At 38.5% G+C, this 22,113-nt stretch overlaps 1 protein-coding gene across 1 annotated transcript in view; it reads left to right on the top strand.

Annotated features, from left to right (window-relative positions):
• Nucleotides 1-9,238: 9,238 nt before the first annotated feature.
• elna (elastin a) overlaps nucleotides 9,239-22,113 on the top strand; it is a 70,531-nt gene continuing 57,656 nt past the window's right edge. Inside the window, exon 1 of the mRNA XM_042487271.1 lies at nucleotides 9,239-9,476. Within this exon, the coding sequence (XP_042343205.1) occupies nucleotides 9,401-9,476 (76 nt within the window). The 5' untranslated portion in view covers nucleotides 9,239-9,400. The remainder of the gene's footprint in view (nucleotides 9,477-22,113) is intronic.

The following is a 22,113-nucleotide window of genomic DNA, read 5'->3' as shown; positions in this document are numbered from 1 at the left end:
ATGGTAGTCCATGTGTGGAGTGTTAAACAGTAATTTCCCCTGCTGCTACAAGAAATACACAAGACAATAACCCCATCTGTATCAGCACACTAGTTGTTTGAGCCTGAGACGATCACGGGCAGCAAAATCACTTCACCGTGGATGCCACCAATAAAGGTAATATGTTTCTGCTCAAGGAACACATGTTGAATTTATCACATGTGACATCATGTCCATACGGTATGAGTGGCTTGGAAGGGAAGCCTGGGAGCTTTGGTCTATACAGTTTACATGTAATTGAATGAAGTTGCGTGGTATAAACATGTTTGAAATTGAAATCACCCTTTCCGTGCAAAAGTGCCAGCAACTCAAAGTAATAATTTGCCCATTATTTCAGCATCTGAACAATGTAAATACATGTCTTTTCTTTCTTGAATTTCTTTACTCTTTTTATTGGTACTTAAAGTCATATGAAAAGCAATAAATCACACACAATAAATAAAATATAACCCCACCCCATGTTTCTGTTCCAACAGAGCAGGCTGTTCTCATGCATTGTTTAAGGTATACCTACGAAAAGTAATTCGTGTATGATGTAATTGGGAAGCCTGCGACCGCGTGAGCATTGTGCTGACAGGGGTAAAGAAGGCAGTATGAAAGCAGAGATCTCTATCAGGAGACAGGTGGGGGTGGAGGATGGGTCAAACAGCACAGGACTGTCCCTCAGGAGACCAGTTTTCATCTGCAAAAGACTAGTGTTGTTACAATACCAAAATTAAGATTTCGATACAATATCTGCCCCAAATATCTTGATACCGATACTGAAATGATACCTCTTAAAAAAACCTAAAACACCAGGAAAATCCTGACATGACTGAAATGAAGGGCTTTAAAAAGGGACAGGATAATATGGGGTCAGTAAAAAACTGAACTATCAGAGGTGTCCTTTTTTTATTTAATATATAGGTTCAAAATAGTTGCCATGTAGCATAAAATTTCTGCACCCTCTTACAGAATAGCTAAATTGCTCCAAAGTCAAGTGATTCATAAGGTTTTTGTTTAATCCATAGCCTGAAGGTTAAAGGGAATTTCTCCTTTCATAAAAAAATACACATTTGTTTTTCTTTTCTGTTAATAGTTGGTAAAATTACCACACCACTTCTGCAACTTAATTAAGCATTGCAGCTAAATCCTGTACTATTGGTTGTGGCAACTGGGTATTTTTATATCTCTCACTAAAAATCATTCCAAGCTCTCTGTCTGGTTTACTTAATCTGTTTCACATGTAATTGTGCACGACATTTAATACTGACAGGAAGTGCCTCCTCCTGTGCTCGATATTGAAACACATGCTGCTGTACTTTCTGGTGTCACCATGGCTGATGTTTGATGTGAGAACCCACAGGTACGGAGAGCACGTCCTCTTCAATCATTACTTTGTTTCAGTAAACTAAAAAGTTTTGCTATAACTGCTTTGACAACTTTCCTGGACTCTTATCTCATTTCAGCACCTAAAACTGTCTTTTGTCTCAAGCTCATTTTAGAGCAAGCTTAATTGCAACTGACCTGAGTTGCTCTGCTGGTCTTAAATTGGTTGCTAAACAGGGAAGATTGTGTATTTTTAGAGGAGAACAGAAATCAGTTTGTTGGTAAATAAAGCCTCCAGTGCACTGGATTTTTAATATACTTCTACCTCAGTGAGTTGACATGCTTTCTGGCGGTGACCTCAAAAGTTGTCTTTACAGACTTAATTTCCCTTCCACCAAAGCCAAAAGTACTTGGAAGGTTGACGTGGATTATTATGTGATGCTCTGCCAACTGTGCCTGCAGATGCAGAGTCATTAAAGCAGAGATCTTTTGTAATCCTTCGTTGTCTCCAACAGAGAACTGAGGAGGACGCCTGCATGTTGCGGCATGTTAGGCAATGTAATGTGACAAAGATACATGGTCCAAAGTCATAAAGATTTAGGTGCATGAATCAAATGCTCTTGATTTCAGTGTTATCAGGCTCATTATCAGTGGCTATGATTTTCCATTGTACTGTGACTAGTGACAGAAAAAAACTTGATTTTATTAGCACTTGTCTATTAGCTTCTAACCTCACATTAGCACACATACTTATTAATGTGAAAAGCTGAACAAACAGAAACACAGCTACTGTCATAAATAACACTAACCTTAACTTAAAAACAAAAGGTACAGCTGGATAAATTACGTTGCTGTACACAGTAAAGTTGTTATACCAAATTTAGGTGAAACAAATGACTTACCACATTTTTCAGTGGTAAAAAGTTAAACACACTCTAACTAACTCTAAGTCCCAACTCTTCATGTACCAGATCTTGGTCACATCAAAATATGTCAACCCCTCTGCGTCAGTGTTGGATGCTCAGGTTGTGTCAGTTTACACTTGTACATGCATTGTGACTTTCCAAAATAAACTTCTGTATTTACAATGTACAGTTTCCACTCAGTCCCTGCCATCTCTTTTCAAAATAAACCTAGAACATAGGTAAAAAAAACATCTTTGTTTCTAGGTTGGCTTCCTTTGGTTTAAGCAATAAAAGCATGTGGATAGGTTTAGAAAAAACATGATTTTGCTTAAAAATAAAAAGTATGTTTGTTACTAATGTAACGTCACATTATGTGACATATGTCACATAACTCACTTGTGTTGTATAAACACATACTTACAAATTAAATTGTTATTAAAATAACCTGACTGACTTTTGGTTACACACTGGAAATAAATGGCGGTCTCACGGGGTGAAAGTCCCGAGTATATTTGACCGGTCTACATTGAATCCCCTATGTGGACTTTCTCCCTTGTTATACTACTGCAGTGTCAAAATGACTCCGCCCAGTTTACATCATCCTGCCGCTGAAGGGGGCTTTGTGCATCAGTACTGGGTGCCAAGAGACACTGACCGACTGTTGATATTTGATGAGTTGGAAGAGAGACCGGGTTCACAATGGTTAACTGGTAATATGCCACTTTTGACTATGCCACAAACTATCTATAACTATCATTTTTTTGTTTGAAAAAGTAAAAACGACCACAGTTTTTGGCGTAATTACAACAAAAATCAGCATAATAAATGGTATTGTATGTTTCTGTATGTTATTATGTGGTGGTTATGTTAAAACTACATATTTCAACAATGTTGTGGTAAACATGTCATGTCTAGACAGAAAAAACACTTGGTTATGATAAGGTAAAAATGTCTTGCTGAAAAAAACACCTGGTTTTGGTGGCACAATTACAGCTGGAAATGCTGCAACGTGTTGCTAAAAAACAACGGATTTTGTTGTTTGTGTGTCTTCAACAGTGGTTTGTAGCTTGGCAGTCTCACCGACATGTCATGCCATCCACCATCTCTTCCAACGCCTGACGACCAAGTCAGATCATAAACATGTAATCAGAACTTTGTCACTTGATATGAAATATCAAGTGACAAAGCGGTGAAAGGCGGTGAAATACGCAACGTTGATATGAAATATATAAAACATACAAATGTAAGGTATCAGTGAGTTCGGCGTACAACGCCAACATTTTCTTCTGGTGACTATGCGGTAATTATTAACAGGACGCTCAGTGTGACCCCTCATCGTACCTCACCAAAGTCTATGTTCAGTCTAAGCCTTTTTGGCAAAAACACCACTCAACTAAGCCCAAAGGAAGAGTACTAGACATGAGCTAAAATAGACGTTCAGACTCGCAAATAAATGGAGAAAAACACCGCTCTCATCCAGAATACACTTTTGCTTCCCAAACAGAGGAGTCAGCTGGGGCTCTTGGTCCTAAATCAAACGTGGAAAGAATAGTACCATGCAGGATACAACATTAGGTCAGTGTCCTGCTGATGTTTGGATTGTAACTAATGATTTACTGTAATCATAAGAGCTGTGAGCAGTTCAAATGTTTCGCTGTTATTGACTCTAATAGATTTTTTGGACTTATTCAGTGTGTTTTTTGTCATGTATCTGATGAGTTCACAGAGAGAAACAGATGTTTCGCTCATTGAAATCATTATTTCAGTTTGTGTGATTTATAGGAATACTGTAAACACTTAGAAGTTGCCATTGGCTATGAATGAAGTGGTGGGGCACACGTGTGCAACAGGATCTCAGGTGTGCCCTGAGAAAAGCAATGCAAAATTCAATTGTTTAATCAAACCTAAACAATTCAATGAGCTTATACAAACCTTTTGTGCTAAGACAACCAAGCCTGTCAGCTCATTATAGTCACGTCATTTGTTTGAATACCTGTCACCTGTGTGTACCTGACTACAAGACCTTTTCGAGAGGAATAAGAATAATTAATTAAGCTGGCGTCTGACATATACTGTACTGTTAATATAATGTCTCTGTTGTTTGTCTTTATGAATTGCTTTGGTGGCAAATTGTTTTAATTTGTCACTTTTTTCTTCATTATTTAGGTTCAAGCCAATAAGTATGTGATAGAGGCAAAGAGATTTCCTATCATCACTTATTTTTGCATAAAGGTTTAGTGTGTAGGATTTAGCAGCTTCTAGTGGTGAGACTGATGAAAGAACTGAAACTTATGTGCTAAGTGCTTACGAAATTGTATCTAGAGCTCGTATTTGATATAGCAACTGATGAACAACATGGCCAGCTCAGTGCTGAGACAGGCAAGACAGGCCCCCAGGAAGTGTGCCTGGCATTGAAGCCAGTATTTGTCATTGCCAAATAATGAATTAAAGTCACGTGATACCCTGTGGCCTGAAAAGACTTTTCACATTAGCTTACATGGCAAAAGAGACATCTGTATACAGTGGGTACATTTTTTTTTATCATACCCAGGCCCCCAGGAAAGCAACTCAGCCCGACTTCCAAATTTTTCCCAGTGGTCACTCACACTATTGCAGGGAAGAAAATCCCCTGCAGCCCAAAAAGCATTTACCCCATCACTGTAAAAGTGCTGACAGGACACCTCAAACTACAAACAGGGTCAATTTGCGACTTGTCATGAATTTTTGATCCATGTCTTTATATTTTTAAAAATGTTCTCAAGCTGGGAAAAGTGACTTTAAAATCTGTGACATCATCACAGTATAAAGTCTGTGGGCCAAGAGGGAACTTGCAGGCAGAGTTTACAGGAAGAGCATTACTGTGCATATTCAGAAGGCCACACGCCAGTAAAACAGGAGGCTCGGAGCTTTGGTGGAATATGTGCCAGTCGAGTAATTCCATAGGACTGAATAGGTCTCATCTTGACATCCGCTATCTCATTATTATTATACATCTATTCTCACAACAGTCTGAAAACACTTGGAAAGCCTAGAAGGACTGATTGAATCATTTTATTCAAGCTGGCAAAGCGATAAAGTGGAAGTAGTGGCTCGGCGGGGGTCTCTAATGCACCTGCTCTACAAGCCACCATGCAGAAGCAGTATCGATCATCCGGGTAATTTTACATGCAACAGTTGAACTTTTTTGGCTTCATGCTCCACTGATCAACTTTCATAAAAATGAACAGGGTCTCGCCTCCAAGGCTATATCTAGATTTTTTTTATAAATCCATGATGTAAGAGGACCCACTCTGTGTGTTCATATAAATGGCTCATTTTAAGGAAATGAAACACATTATTTTTTTCAGATAATTATTCACTAATTAAAATGCATTTATTAATATTATATACAATTTCTTCAGATATATGCCACTAAATTCTAACTACTGGACCTTTATATAATTTGGAAAATAATGGCTGAATGATGTAAATAGGTCTCGAAAGGTGTACTCACACTGAAAGTAAAGAGAAACTAAGATGCGTCATCTTTAAAAGAATTTCTTTCTATTGTGAGTGACAGATGCTAATTTACAACCAGTTGTATGACTGTACTTCATAATTCAAGAGAAAATATGCTTTGCATGCAGTCTGAACAAACTTTTAACAGCTGATGTTGTAAGAGCGCCGGACCTAAGTTTAAGGAAATCAGCATGAGGGAATATGAACATTAATGGTGGACGTCACTACTATGAAGGATACTGTGTGTCTTGGAAAGCAGAACCCATTAGCATGCGTGCAACAGCCCGGTCTGTCAGGTTTGTGTCTGAGAGAGTAATGACTTTGGCTGCAGCTCTTGCCAATAAAAAGTACCTCTGCTTAAACTCTTCTACTTGAAATCCCAAAAATGTGTCCCTGTGCAGAACAAAAAGATGGACAATGGCAGCCTTGTCTCCACTGAGGTGTTTCCTAAGTAATTGCTGGACACATAAAGCCAAGATGAATCTGCACACAGGTGTCTGGAGCGGATGTGTCCTGTTAGTGATTTAACTCTGCTGCAAATCTGCTTTCAACACCTGATCTGTGAAACAGTTAATCAGTTCGGAGTTTACAGGGTTGTTTTAAGGTGATTTGTTGGTATAATCGTTGGTAAATATAGAGGAGCTGTAAAACAGACTCTAGAAAATGCATTGAGGCCTTTTGTTGCTATTGTTTTTTCTGTCCAGTCTTTTTATCTCACCAGTGTGTGAAAAGGCATTTGCCAAAATGGGATTATGCGCTGCAAAAAATGTTAACTCATAAACAAATAAAGGTCCAGTAGCCTGTGCAGCGCTGTTGCTGTAGCAATTTTGCTTGAATAAATTAATCTGAAACAGCAAATGCGTTTTGAGGGCATTGGACTGCCGATGAAATATGTTGCTATTAACGTAATGTGTCTTCATGCAATGCTTCATATGATATCTTGAAAGATTTGTGCCCCACGAATTACATTACTTACTTAACGTTAAATGTTATACTCAATGTAAAGTTTCGTGGGTTAGGTTTAGGCAGGTAAAGCTACGTTGCTTAGGCTGAGGAAAAGTAGCATGGTTGGGTGTTGTTTGGTTTAAGCAAGTTAGGCTAGGTTTAGGAAAACAAACAACGAACGAACCAACGAACCTTTGAAGTTCACACAATAACGGACACCAGCCTCTTGGAAGAACCTCCTGGGTTTCATGACCCATCCACCACCTCAATCTGCCTCTTTAAGGGGATAGCTCCCTTAAGCGCATTTGGCACATAAACACAGCCTATGAAATTACATACGTTATACACAAATTACTGTCTCATGATTATATAGGATATGAAGAAATTCTGGTGCATTACCTTTCGTATTAAAATGTATCAACAATGCATGAGAACAGCCTGAACATTATAAAAATGTTGCTGATCAATGTATCTGTATTCTGAGTGTATCAGCAAAATAGTTACTGACAATGTATTTCAATTTTTTTGTCAAAATAAACAGTCTTGCAAAACAGTGTTCAGTCATAGTGATAACCTTTTTTAAATTTTGGTGAGGGTTTGTTCTATTGTTGCCTTAACGTAAATGAAGAGTCTATATCCAATTTTCAATGTTTCCCACAGAATTATAGTGTATGTGTGGCGGTAACCATCAGTCTTTGTCCCCTCTCAAAATGTGGAAGTTTTGGGGCAGCTGGTGGCTCAGTGGATAGAGCAGGTGCCCCATGTATGGAAGCTAAGTCCTCACCGCAGCGGCCACGGGTTCAATTCCAGCCTCAGCCCTTTGCTGCAAGTCATCCCCTCTTTTCCCCCTTTCACTCTTCACCCGTGCAAAAAGGGCATTAAAAGCCCAAAAAATAATCTTTAAAAAAAACGTTTTTGCAGGTCCATAAATGTAGTGCAGACAGAGCTCTCCATGAGTTATTTTTTTCCTCTGCAGCAGTTGGAGGATTTGCAGGGTGGATAATTGAGCTCTTGATCCAGTCTGAACTGATCAGACCAGATCGACGAATGAGAGGAGCAGCTGCTACAGAAGGAGTATATGCAAACTTTTTGGAATAGCGCAATAAATGGTTAAGTTTTCCTTCTGCTGTGCCTGATGTTCTGCTGGTCCATCTGTGTCTACAGTACACTCTGCCCTCTGAGAGAGTGGTGAAATAAATAACTGAATGTGTGTGTGTGTCTATATATATATATATATATATATATATATATATATATATATCCTATATATATCCTAAGAATATAATCCTAAAGAATGCTTCACCTCCAAAATATATAATCAATACGTGGCGGCAGATGTTTGTATTATGGTGGGCTGCGAATGTGTGTGAAACCTGTTTTTTATGAAAATGAAACCAAAACCATGGTATTTCCCTAACATTAATGAAAGTGATTTTGTTGCTAAAACCTAAGACAAGAGTTTGGATCAGGACCCAAAGTTCTGGTGTAAAGTTCCTGCACTTTGTATGACTGCCATCATTTCCAACTATGTCTTTACATAATTTAGGCAGCGATTATGTTGCAACAACAACATAATTAAAAAAGCAGTTTAGTAACATACAAATGTATTTTCCAAAAGACAGGGTTGGGCTGTGGTGGTGTGACAATACTGGTAAACAAGTATGTACAGGTACTATCAGAAAAAAGGAGAATCCTGCCAAGATTAATTTCGGTGCAACATGTTGAGCTTCGACTTTGGAATCCCATAAAAGAAATATGTACAAGCCATATGTGATGGTCCAAGGGTCAAGTCTTCTGCACTTTTGTGCACAGTTCTTGCAGTTATAAAGCACTTTAAAGTTGAGAGTGAACTGAAGTTGGTCCTCGTACCGACTCTGATCTCTGTTACAGGACTGACAGTGACAATTATTCTGATGAATCCACTGAGAGACTGCACAGACCAGCAGGCTGATGTTTCTTTGCTCTCTTGTCATCTACGTGTGATGCCGAAAGTTTTCTCATTTCGTTACTAGAACCACTGTGTCTGGCTTCCACACATGGACCGCCAGACACAGTGTGCTGCTATTCCCAGTTTATTCCTGCAGCCAGTGACTTTGTAATGTCTTGGTCCAATACTTTGTAGACACATGCTGATAGTTGCTGTGTTTTTTTCCCCCTCAGCATCAAAGTTTTCTGGATCACTTGCCTGAGAAACAACAAAAACTGATGTTTCTGCTGGTGTTGAAAACCAAACAGCTGAAAATAAGAGCCATAGAGAACAGGTAATTATCTGGGTATGTGGTTTGCTCTTCTTCAGCTTCTCTCTTGACTCTTATAGATAAGTACGCTCAGTATCCATGCAAATGCTTGGCAGACAGTTCGATTCCTTCTGGATGGGGGGGGGGGGGGGGGGGGTGTCTCTCTCTCTCTCTGTCTGTGTGTGTGTCTCTTTCCCTCTCTCACTCTCTTTCCTTGCTGGCAGCAGCGTCTGTACTGTTGGCAGGAGTGACCAGAATAAAAACAGCAACACCAGACATAGGGGAGGAAAAAAAGCAAAGTGATCCATTGAAACAGAGTCTTGCCCTCTCTTAATTACGTCGAGTCTCATATCTTTTCCCTTTTTTTCACCTTTTTTCCTCACTCTCGAGGACGTTGGGCTTGTGGTAATTAGTGAGAAGAGAATAAAACCAGCTGATCGGGAGAGGGGTGGTGCATTTTGGAGCGAGATGGCTAACAGAAACATTCTGTTGCTCTTCTGTGGACTCTTCCTCTTAGCACTGATTCAGCCCTCTCTGCAAGGAGGTAAGTGTGTGCTACAGGTGAACTGACACATTATCTTTGCTGAATCAATCACAGACATAGGGCAGGTGCAAGTTTTGTAATCTGTGCATCATAAAACTGAAAATCTTAAGTGATCAACAGTTTTTCTGATGCTTATCAACTACAAGGTATACATGAGTACTTTTTTACTTATTTTAACTGAAGCATTTTACATAATATTTAAATCATATACATTATCTGCTGCAGTGTAAATGTATTTGAAATACGAGTATTATGTTTTATGCTAAATTTGGATTGGTTTATTGTTTGGCTTCACCCCAGATATAACTTACTATATAACTTAATATACTGTTGCATTGCTATGCATTTTTTATTTTGTTTTTTTTAAATACATTAATAATGTAAAAAGCCCCACGCTTTAGTCGTAAACACTGAGGGTTGTTTAGTCTGGCTGATCCTCTGCACACTATGCTCTTCCATTACACTACTGCTGAAGAAGACACTAAAATAAATAGAAAGGAATTTGTTATTTACATTTCTGCAAAGAGAGGTTTAACCACATGTTTGTGTCACATCATGGCTTTAAATTGTTATCAGTTTTATCAGTAAGCCATACCCCTACATTATAACTTTCATTTGTGTGATTCTTAATACTTGTTAATGTATATGACTTTTTAATGTGTTTTAAACAGTTACATCACATCCTACACTCACACACCTAGTGTATGTATACATGGATGCAGACTCTCTCCTTTAACATGTCAGGGAGAGAAGGCTCTCCAGCTGGTCCCTCTTTCCTCTTATCAAGCCCACTTGGTTTAAATTCACCCATGATGAACTCCCAGGTGGACAGACAGCATATGTGAGTGTCACCTTTACAGCTCTGACCGGGTTTTCTTTCTCTTGAAGTTCTGCCCAGAATCCGTGAGGCAGAAACATGCAGATCTGAGGGGGTTAGGATCAAGTGAGGTTTAACCCTTTGAAATCTGAGCAAAGTGACTCTATTTCATTCAAAAACAGGTGAAGAGCAACTCCGCTGGCATAATAAATGTTGGCAATGAACTTTTATGCAAACCACAGATACTTAACATTTGTAGCCTACATTATTATGGAGTGGATACATACAAAATGCATGTTTTGACAGCGCTGTGGTTAACGTGGCACAGAAATCACTTATGGTTATGACAAGATTTTAAAATACCATGGTTTAAAATACCTGATTTTGGTGGCACAATTATGGCTGCAAATGCGGCAATGACTTGCTAAAAAACAACTACTTCTATTGTTTGTTGATCTTCAACAGTCCTCTGCAGCTTGGCACGTGTCTCACCAAAGTGACACACCATCCACTATCCCCTTTAGATGATAAAGTCAGCTCACACTATGTCACTTTAGAAGTTTTGATATGATACATATGGAGCGTACAAATGCAAAGTATCAGTGGTTTGCAGAAACTTACAGTGCTAACATTTCTTTCTGGTGACTGAGCTGAGGTATGAAGGCAATAAGCACCTTAACAAGAAATTACCAAAAAATGACCAAGAAATGAATAAAACATTACAAGGAAATAACCTTAAAAACCAACAAAAAATAGGCAATGACCTCACAAGGTGCTAAAAATCTATATTTTTTCTGACATAATTTAGAATATAATATTTTAAAAGTTGTAAATATAGTTTTGTTGACATTTTTTCCCCTTTTTAAACAATATTTTCAGATAATTTCCTCCTTTTCTCCATTGCTTTTGTTTGTTGTCAGGAAATTTTCTTTTAATTTCTTGCCATGTTGCCCTTTTTCACAAAGGTTTTAGTGCTTGTGAAAGGTGTCTGAATGCAGCACAAAAAAACTTATGTTAATCCAGGGTTTCAAAGGGTTAAAGTTATAATTTATCGGTTTCAGACAGATAGAGAGAGAGGTTGTGAGCATGCCTTTCCTCCCACTCTCATTCAACCTGTGAGCTTGCTACCCTTCTTGCATTGCTTTGATTTGGTTCTCAGTCTGCGTTTTGGCTGAGATTCTCTCTGTTATTCAGCCCCCAACTGGAAAACATGTTTAGCATCTGGGGCTGGGTATGCCAGAGTCGAGTCCATTTTTTGTTGTATTTATTTGCTTAAAAGTCACAGTTGTTTATGCTCCTTATCTTCCAGTGTCCTTTCAGATGCATTATGTTTAGGTTATTAAATTCCTGAAAGAAACATTTGTCCTTATATAGTCTCATTCTTTTCATAGCTATTTTGTCTGCCCTCTCTAATTTGATCACGTTGTCTGTTTTTGTCAAGTCACAAATTGTATCTTCAAAAAATGTATTTGCCCTTGTTCTCTCTGCCTCAGGGCACATTCATCCTTTTTTCTTGGTGCCAGCCACATTTCAGTTGAGATTTTGAGGTGCATTCGGTCAAATTATGGCGCAGGTAAAGAAGCCAACAAATATCAATACTGGCTTTGCAGCACAACTTTGATCTCAAGTGTGTTGAATCCATCCATATCAAACATTTCTGTGGTGCTCAAACCAATTCCATCTGTCTCTGTGCAGTCTAACTTAGAAAGAAAAAAAAAACACCCTCGGCATGGTCCAAGGGTCAATTATCTGTGAGTAACATGAACCTCATTAACACCAAATTCACCCCTTTAATGCCTCTGCACAGAAAACACTTGTGAAATTCACCCCTTAAATTATGACGTAGAATGAGGCTAGTCTGACTGTTTTCCCTCAACACATGTAAATGAGTTATGGTCCTACAGGAAACATCTGGGAAGGAGTACTGTGTATCAATAAATATGCCCCCTGTCACGTAAAGCAGTGTCCAGGTACTGTAGTGTGTTTGTTGGTTCTCCCTCGTACAATGAAGGAGGAAGACTTGCTTTACATTCAACAAACAAACAACATCTGCCACATGGATATAGAGAGTTGGATGTTATTCTTATCAAAATAAATTTGTGTTGACACAGCTTGGGCTCAGTGGCCTTTACTTTTTATTGCTACATTTGATAACTGAATCAGACCCAGACGGTTGATAACATTCTTTTGAGTAGATTCCTCCATTTAGGAATTTAATCAAGCTCATTTTTCACCACCACAATATGAGGAAGAGTTCCTGCTGTCTGACCAATCACTAGCAGCAAAATTAAATGCAAGCACATTGATTTGCACACACAGCTGTCAATCATGTCATCAAATCCCCTTTTTGTAGTATCAAATGACTAATAAAAACCAAACTTGTTAGAAAAACGAACCCTTGAACAAATAGCAACATAAGAACAACTACCTTAAATGACCAAAACTATCTTTGGGAAATATTTATTTAATTTGTGCTTTGAGTTTTTCAGTTTGGCCCATGACCTGTTCGCTAACATAAATGGGGCGAGTTTCATGACCAGTACTGCAGTCAGCCACCAGAGGGCATTGAGATGTTTTGGCTTATTTTGGGGGAGATATTATGTTGTCCATCTTTATGTACAGGCTAAAGGTGGACATTGGAGTGAGTGAAATTGAAAAGGCAAAAGCAATCCAGGCCACAGTACAAAAAGAGAAGACAAAATTTGCACATGCCGTATTCTCTTATGGTTGTTGTGATTTTTTGATAACTCTTGTTTTTGTTACAAATATATACCTTAAATATAAAAGATAATAATAATAGTAATAATAATATATTTTTGATGCAGTAGCGGCAGGGGAATCTTATGGCTTAACCCTATGGTGCCAGATGAGCTAGGTCCGACACTGGTGAAATAATACCAACGTTGCTCAAATTATTTTGTAAATAATACTAATAATACCGGCGTTGCACTAATTATTTACATTTTAAATGCCCAGAGTGTATCAAGTATCCTGTCTCTCTATTTCTTACCTTGACATGGTATGCTATATTCCTCCAGAAGATCTCAACAACCAACTGGTGGACCTGTGCCAAAGTCATTAGTGTGGTTTTTATGACGGACACAGTTAATAACAAAAATCTGACGGGCCATTGGGAGATGAAAAGGGAAAAAATAGCTGCTCTGTTACTTTATAGTCTCCCAAGAATTAAAGAAGTTGTGGGATGTTTTCTTAAGTGCTGCTGGAAGCCAGTTTGCCTCATTTGGCATTAGGTAAATTCAGCCCTGAGACTTCAGAGGAATTTAATACATTAATCAGGGACACTCGTCTCGTTAAACCAAAGCAGTGCAGACTGGATGCCGTGCCTTAGTTGTCACAAAACACTAGTGATGAATTGCAGCATTACCCCAACATTGCTGGTAGATACCCAAACTGATTGTCTTGATCCCCAAAGCAAGTGGTGCTTCAGGCTTTATTGGTAGTGTGTGTTGTGGACACCTCTCTGGCTCTAATCCCTCTACTGGCAAGGTTGGGTGCCAACCACAGCATACTGGATTAATGTGACACATACAGTAGGCATCCCAGTGCTCAACAACTCTACCCTGTAATTAAAGAAATAGAATATCTGAAGTAGTGTCTGAGTAAGACACAGAGGGTTTTCTTCAGTGAAGTTTTCAGTTTTTACAACTTGTTTAAAAGGGTAACTGGTATTTTTCAAACTGGACCTGTTTTCTTTGTGTCTATGTGACAAACTGGAACACATTTATTTTTAAATTGGTCCAGTATTGAACAAGGGAACTATAACATAACATAACATAACATAACATAACATAACATAACATAACATAACATAACATAACATAACATAACATAACATAACATAACATAACATAACATAACATAACATAACATAACATAACATAACATAACATAACATAACATAACATAACATAACATAACACATAACATAACATAACATAAAAAAGTGATTGTCTTTGCCACTTAAAGGCTCACATTGTTACTCTAAGGGTCTGCCAACATTACAAATTAGAAATGATTCCTACAGAGACAGATCATTTGTTTGTACGATTCTTTTTGGTCAACCAAAAACAGCATCAACAGCATCTTTGCCAAGCCCACAGGATTCCATTAAAATAAACAGTAACTTTATCGTCCTAAAATGCACTTCAGTCAAGGTGGACAGAAACAAAATAAGACTTGCAAAAACGTTATTTCTACCAAATCAAACTTGGTGATTGTTGGAACAAGGGGAATTTGGTTGAAATAAACTTAGTGAAGTTTTTTGTTTTCTTTTTGTCAACTTTGACTGAAGTTAGTTTTAGGATTAAAATGGAACCTGGTGGGTCTAGCAATAGCAATTTCAGGGCTGTTTCTGGTTAAACAGAAAGAATCATACATGATAACAAATTGGTCTCTTTCTTTAGGGATCCTCTCCATAATGTTGTCAGACACTTACAATAACATCTGAGCCTACCAGAGGCAAAAACAAGCACTTTTTAATGCACAACGTTAATATATAATGCACAAATGCCCTGAGTGGTTGCAGCCTGTTTCGTTGCTGCAGGCTCCAGCGGTCACCTCAGTAGGGGACCAGTTTTAAAAATTGTTGGTGTCATTAGTCAATTAGACACAAAAACAATGGAAAATAGGGCCCAGATTGAAAAATACTGAAGTTACCCTATAATGGCGGTCCCACAAAGGCATTTTAATTTGTTGACATTGAGTGGTTTGCTGTAATTTGTAGTGAGGTGACCTCATTGAGTGCTCATTTGGGAGAGAGCCCTCCGGTTACAAGCACTGACTGACCAAGATTTGCTATTGTGAAAGAACTTTTATTCCATGCATTCATGTCCTACTCTGGCACGCGTCCTGGGAAAGTGTTAGGAGATTGGATGATTTCCCGTCCACGGCTTGCAGTTTTACAACAAAGCATTATGGCTGGCTGGGCAGTTGCTTTTTGCATCAAAGCCCCTAGCCAGAGGCGATTACTAACATTTTTCCTATCACCATTTTTACTGTAACTACTGTTAAGAGTATTGCAGGGATCAGACTAGAGGTTCGGGATGGATGAGTTGTTTTAATAGACATGTAATTCAAACGGAGTGTACTGTAAATGTCCAGGGTGCAGTTCCCTCGCACATCTTTTTTTCTGTCCGTAGTCTTACCTTTATAAATGGACTGGTTAATGCAATCCAATTCCTTCGCACATGGACGGCTACATTTTAACTCCTTGAAACTTGGATTGACATCAGTTTTCTTTTGCTGCATTGAGATGCCTTTCACAAGCATTCATACCCTTGAAATGTGAGCGAATGGGTTCATTTCTTTCAAAAATGCAATCGGCAACCTACCAAAAGATGTCCCACCAACTGCAAAAAAAATAGTTACCATAAAAAAAAATCAACTGATTATTAGCTTAAAAAAAGAGAAAAAAGAGAGAGAGAAAAAAAGAGAGAAAGGAGAAATCATTATAGATATCAAGAAATCTATATTGATAATTATATATTTAAAAATTAATTAAAATAAAATAAATTCTAATAAATATTTATGAGATTTTTTTTTTTATAGATTTTTTATTTTAGCACATTTAATGATGTAATTAAGTGTTTTGGTCTTTTCCTTTTCTCCCCTTTTTGTCAATTTCAGGTAGTTTTCCTGTAATTTTTCATTGATTTCTTGCTCATTTTTGGGCCCTTTCTCGTTAAGTTGCTTATTGCCTTCTTTCCATGTTTTTGGAAGAAATCAAGCCACTTAGCTCAGGTTTCAGAGTCAAGAATGTTGGATCACAAATCCGCAAGTAAAACGCCTGCCGGTTTCTCACTAAGGCATCACTTTTACACATGTAGATACACAGCATGTTACTGTGAGTCCTCATTATTGCCATAAACCACGTATCAGTTTGTAATTTGTTTAGCTCCCACTCTTTGGTTGTGGCTGAATGTCAGTCCCAGCATCTCCCAGTCAGATGTTTGGTCTGCAATCAGCCACTGCCAAGTGTTCAACAAAGAAGCACATTAACTCAGATGATTCATTCCAGCCACTCTGCGAGCAGCCCTCACCAGGCTGCGAGCTGCTGCGCAGTCTCACTGGGCCAGCAATCTGCAATGGCTCCTGTCAGGAATGTTTTCATCTCGACCTGCCACTGCCTACTGATTTCCAAGTTCGCACAAACAACATGACAACACGAGCACAACATGAGTTTAAAAATATTTTTTTAATAAAAAGCAACAACTGATGATGAATTGTTGAGAAAAGATGGTAATAAAAGGAAATTGTGATTAAACACATTACGTCAATATAATCAAAATCCTCTGGCATGAAAACATTGCATGCTTTGTTGTATTAATGTCGGCGCACTTTTGTTGGTGTGTGGGAGAGGGTGGGGTAAACATGGCACCTTGAGGCGTTTGGCATCAATAAGTTGGTCTAAATCAAACAAAACTGCATTTCTGTCAGTGTTTTTTTGGGATTTTAGCAATACAACATGTCCATTTTCCACATACTTTTATAGAACGTCTGTGGACTGGACTGGAAGATCAGGAATTCTGTTCTCCTCCACATTAATCATAGACTTTATGCGTTCTCTGTTCAACTATGCAAACTGCTTTTGTCCTTGCCAGGATAGAAGTAGAACTTTCAGTATCTTGTTCATAAATTTGATTGATATGTCCTTAGTCAGTTGTGCAGTTCCAGTTTTGAAAAAAAACAACAACAATGCTTTATTTTCTTTATTTTCAAAAAAACATTAGGGTGATGAGAACTACCTTAAAGGACTGAAAACATCTTTGGGAAAAATTTGTTTGGCTTGTACAATGAGTTTTTAGGATGGCCCATGTCCCATTTACTAACATTGAGGGGGCCTTTATGGCCTGTACTGCAGCCAGCCACCAGGGGGTGAGAGCTGTCGAGTCATCCACCTTTATATACAGTCTACGGATTATTACTGCTGCAAAGTTGGGCATTTTTAACATGGGGGTCTATTGGGACTGACTGGTCTATGGCCTGCTGACTCATTTTTCAGCTTTGGAGGTTGTTGCTTTATTCTGCTGTATGATATAGTCACATAAATCACTTTCTGGAATGCAGTCATATTGTGAATTGTTTGTTCCACTAGATTTTTGTGATTTCGCATAGCTGATGGTTATCTTCAGCCATGGCTTAATCTTTAGTCGTGTAAATCTGAAATATTCATACAGGAGAATTCACAGCTGCTACAAAACCCTGTTTTTAGTTTCAATGGCACGTTTTTCATGATTCTTTAACGATTTCCTGTCAGCTTCCAGTGGGATGACTTCACCCAAGACTTCCCGAGGCCAGCAATTCAGCAATGACAAGATTGGTCATTGTTCTTGTCATCTTCTTAGTCGTTAAAATATTGCCGTCTGAGGGCTGTGAATTTGTTTGCCAAACTGATGTTCTACCTCAGAGAGTATCACTTAGACGAGGTTGGGCAAGTGTAGAAAGTGAAGGTGGCAGCAGGTGGATGTGGGTGCAAGAAAAAGATTTCCCATTTTATTTTTTTTACAGTATTTGATGCTCCTCACACTCTCCACCATGCTATGGAAAATACACAGTGCAAAGGGTGAGTGGGCCAGCTGTCACATGTCTGATAACGGCAGATGTAAGGGTGCCAGCAACCACAGTGTTTGCTTCACTGCACTGTTGCTCTGGGCTGCAGTATGAGAGCTTTCCATGAATCAAACCTCCTCTTCTGGGACAGTGGTTTTTGGATACGTCTGAACACAGCAAACAGTTGCTAGTTTGCCAAAGCATTTTTTTGTTTTATCGAAAGTGATGGAAATAGTGGTGCAGATTTGTGTAAATGTCAGGTGGGCGAAGTGGCGTAAACACATGACAGAATAGTTTTCCTCAAGACTTCCCAAACTATGTGGAGTGCAGCCGTGCGACCATGACTGGTAATGGACCTATACGTTTTTTTTGTAAAGGACATAAAGGGAGTGTCGTAATTAACTTTTGCGAGGTTGCATGTGTGAGTGTTGTATACTCATATGAGTTTGTTTTTCATGCCTAATGCAAATTGTTTCATCAGCTCATTGGCATTTAATTATTTAGTAAAAGACCAATTATTTAAAAAACACAACGCAGGGTCATGGAAATGTCACATTACTCTGCAGTTTGGTGTAAATTAAGTAAAACTAAACTCAGCAATTTGAAAAACTATCATTAACATGGGAGGTACTTTGGAAAACATGTCATTGGCTTTAGTTTAATTCAATAATAAAACAAGTTACAGTTACGTAACTTCTCCTCTATTCTGTCATTATATGTGGGCACAACAACCAATATCCCCTCCATAAAATGAAGTGTTTTCAGGCAGTATAAAGTTTTTACACAGACTTAAATTTATAGTTGTTTGTTTGAATTACACAGATTTTCTTCTGTAGCTGTGTTGATACTCGAGGCAAATATCTTTCCAGCGAAATAAGTTGATAAACATGTCATTTCCTACTTTCTAGGCCAACAATCAGAACATGAAATGATGCAAGGCTACACATAAAAGGCGCTGGATACGGTCTTTTCCACCTGTTAGCTCGTGTGTGGTGGACTGCGTCATTTTATCAAAATTCAAAACAAGGGATTTAGACGGACCATAATGCTCACATACACATATGTTGTGTGTGAAAATGATTTCTGTCTAAGCCTTTGGGCTTTTCACACATTGTCCTTTTTGTTCTGTATAAATACAATTTTGAATCCTCTGGAAACTGAATTCTGATTATGAAATTTCTCAGCAATTGTGTTGCTTTGTTAGATCTGGGATTTAATAATCATGTGAAAATGTGAAGTGGTGACAGGATTTCCCTCCTAAAGGAAAAAAAGTTCACCCAGAAACACTCCTTCGTTATTAAAAAAATACTACTGGGGTTTGCTAAGAGATTTTAGGAAATGTTAGAAATCACTATGACATCACAACCATTTTTCTCAGCCAAGACAGGCTGAGAAAATGGTTATCTCTTGAAGTAAATTAGACAAATTCTCACAAAAAAACAACACACAGTTCATGATGTGGCACGCTATTAAAAATAGGAGAAGTTTTCGGTATGCCGGTAATGCTGGAACCAATGAGGAATAATAACAACAATGACAAGGGCCATAGAGAAGATAGATTTACTTTGCTCCCCTATTAAACCCTGACAAAACCAATATGTTCTGGCTGTTTGTACGTACAACTACAAAAAGTATAGCATCACAATTTGTATATAACACAGGTAATCATGAACCAATAAATTGTGGACATGCAAGCTGTTCGGGAAAGCTGCAGTCACATGACCAGTGCACGGACAGGAGTAAAGAAGAACATAGAATAAAGAGCAAAAGTCTGTAAAAGGAGAGAGGATGGGGTGATGGGTGGGTCAAACAAACACAGAACTTTCCCCCAGGAGACTGATGTTAATGTCTGGTGTGAAACCAAGTGAGCTTTGAGTGATTCTTTTCTGAAACGTAACCCATGTAACTTTTCGCTAAGCAAGTCGATTTAATAAACTTAGTAATACGTAATGTCAGTGCCATTCATGGGGCACTCTTTACTTAGATATCATACTAAGTATTGTATAAGGATGCGTTAGGCATGGGAGGAGGTATGTTGGTCTCAAATGATTGGTAAGGTAAAATCGAATCCCCCACCCTCCAAAAAAAATGAGAGTGTAATGACTTAACAAATCTGATATTATACAACTGGCCTATTGTAACCCATGTTGATCCCACATGGTAGCAGATATTGTACTTTATAGACCACATGACAACATGTTTGTGTTGCCAAAAAAGAGACACAAATTCCAGCCCATCACTAATCCATGTGAGACCCATATGGACACTTTTACAGAGAAATAATTCAGAAATAGTCCAAGACTTGTTCTAGATACACACTTTGATTGACACAGACACATTGCAGGAAGTGTCAGTATCTCACTCCTGGACCATGTTACCTTTCACATCCGACATATTTTTCCTGTTGCTGATGATTGGCTGCTTACTGACACCCTGTCCGCTGGGAGTCTTACAGTTGGACCACATTCAAGTCCAAAGTGAAGTCATGATAACGTAAAATACTGTCAGGAGTCCTGTGAGTGCATGTACATCATCACGTTCTTAATGTGCTCTGGGCTCAAACTGCAATAGTAGGAAATGCCTTTTCAGTTCACAACAGTCATAGTATGTGACTGATAGCAAGAAGGCAAATGCTGTAATTTACTGATGTTTCTCCGCCTTTCCTTTTTGATGTTGTCTGTCTTATAAAATTCTCTTAAATTTCCTGCCGTGTTCCACTGTAATGAATCTGCTATAAGCTTAACAATATAGTTTTAAGAAAGGGCTTTCAACTTGTCATCCTCTAATTTGCTTGGCTTATATTTTAGTAGATCAGCTATTATTTCGGGCAGGATCAAATCACTAATAAAAGTCAGGCTTTAACATTTGCAAATCTTCTTTCCCAAGGTATTTTTATCCAGCCACATTAATCATATCATGAACACTCAGGGCAAACTCTCACTGGAGCCGATGGTGAAATAAATGATGCCTCGTCTAATCCCCTGTGCTCTACAAGTCAATCTTGTCCTTCACACACATTCCAGCACATTCCCATGACCTGGCTGAGTTCATGATGAACATAAGCCCATGATGATGATGATGGTGATGATAATTAAGACAATAATGAAGAAATCTTCACAATTTGTTGAGGTAGGTCAGGTTATTTGGTAGAGGTCAGTGTCCACCTTATTTGGATGCAAGGTCTCGGTGAACCTATTGCACTCTGTGAAAGTGGCACAGTAGCAAGTAAAAGGAAAACTGGAGTAGATAGATACTCCCTCTCGCCTCGCTTGCAGCGCCGAGACAGGAAATCCTCCCTTTGATTGTGAAATGAAGGAGCAGAATTGAGAACAATCATTCTGCCTCCGTCGTGTGGGGCCTGCACCTGAGATCCCTGCCACGGAGCCAATTGCCAATGAGACGCACATAAACACAAACGCATGCACATATAGGCGAAGATTTTTTTTGGGGGGGCAGGGGACATGTCCCACATAATATTTAGCCCTGTCTACTTGAAATAATGTTTATACGCAACTATTTTGTAACTGCAATGATTTGACGAATGTAATTTATGTTTTCTATTACATAGAGAGAAATGTATTTGGCAAGGTCTAAAAAGGTTAATATTGAACGTTTTAGCAAAATGTTTATGGACAATGTATTTCAGTTTTCTTCCGCCAAAATCTTGCAATAAAGTATCCACGCTTAATTACTACAGCATTACTTTTTTATTACCTTTTTTTTAATTAAAAGGCCCTGTTGTGCTTTTTGGGTTTTTCCCTTTTCTTTATTGTCTTCTATAGTATTTTTGTGCTTGTAAAAGGTCTCCAAGTACAGCCCAAAGTCCAAGCCAAAGGAAGCTCTCTCTCTCCCTCAAAAGAGACTCCTGAAACAGCATGTTTGAGTTTCAGTGTTGACTTCCGTAACAATGTCATATCACAATGTAACAAATCAGGGTAGACTGGGCTTCTCGGCAGGTGGGACATAAGCTCAGACAGACTGTTTCAGACAGAGGTGCTGCAGCAAAGGGCAGTCTGAGACACATGATTTTTTTTTTGAAGATTGAAGCATGTAAACCTATACTAGTGGACCCCCAAAATACAAATATGAACCCGAAAATGAGCATAGTAGGGCCCCTTTAACAGCTAACCAAAATCACGATCCCTCTCTAAACTTTACCAAAGTGCTTTTGTCACCTAAAACTAAAACAGGTGTTTGGAAACATTGTGATTGGACGCATTATGATGTTCGGCAGGCTTTACTTTTGGTTTT

The sequence above is a fragment of the Plectropomus leopardus genome, chromosome 5 (genome assembly GCF_008729295.1).
Source record: "Plectropomus leopardus isolate mb chromosome 5, YSFRI_Pleo_2.0, whole genome shotgun sequence".
Classification (NCBI taxonomy): Eukaryota; Metazoa; Chordata; class Actinopteri; order Perciformes; family Serranidae; genus Plectropomus; species Plectropomus leopardus.
The sequence above is the reverse complement of the archived record's forward strand: the minus strand, read 5'-3'. Positions and strand labels throughout refer to the sequence as shown.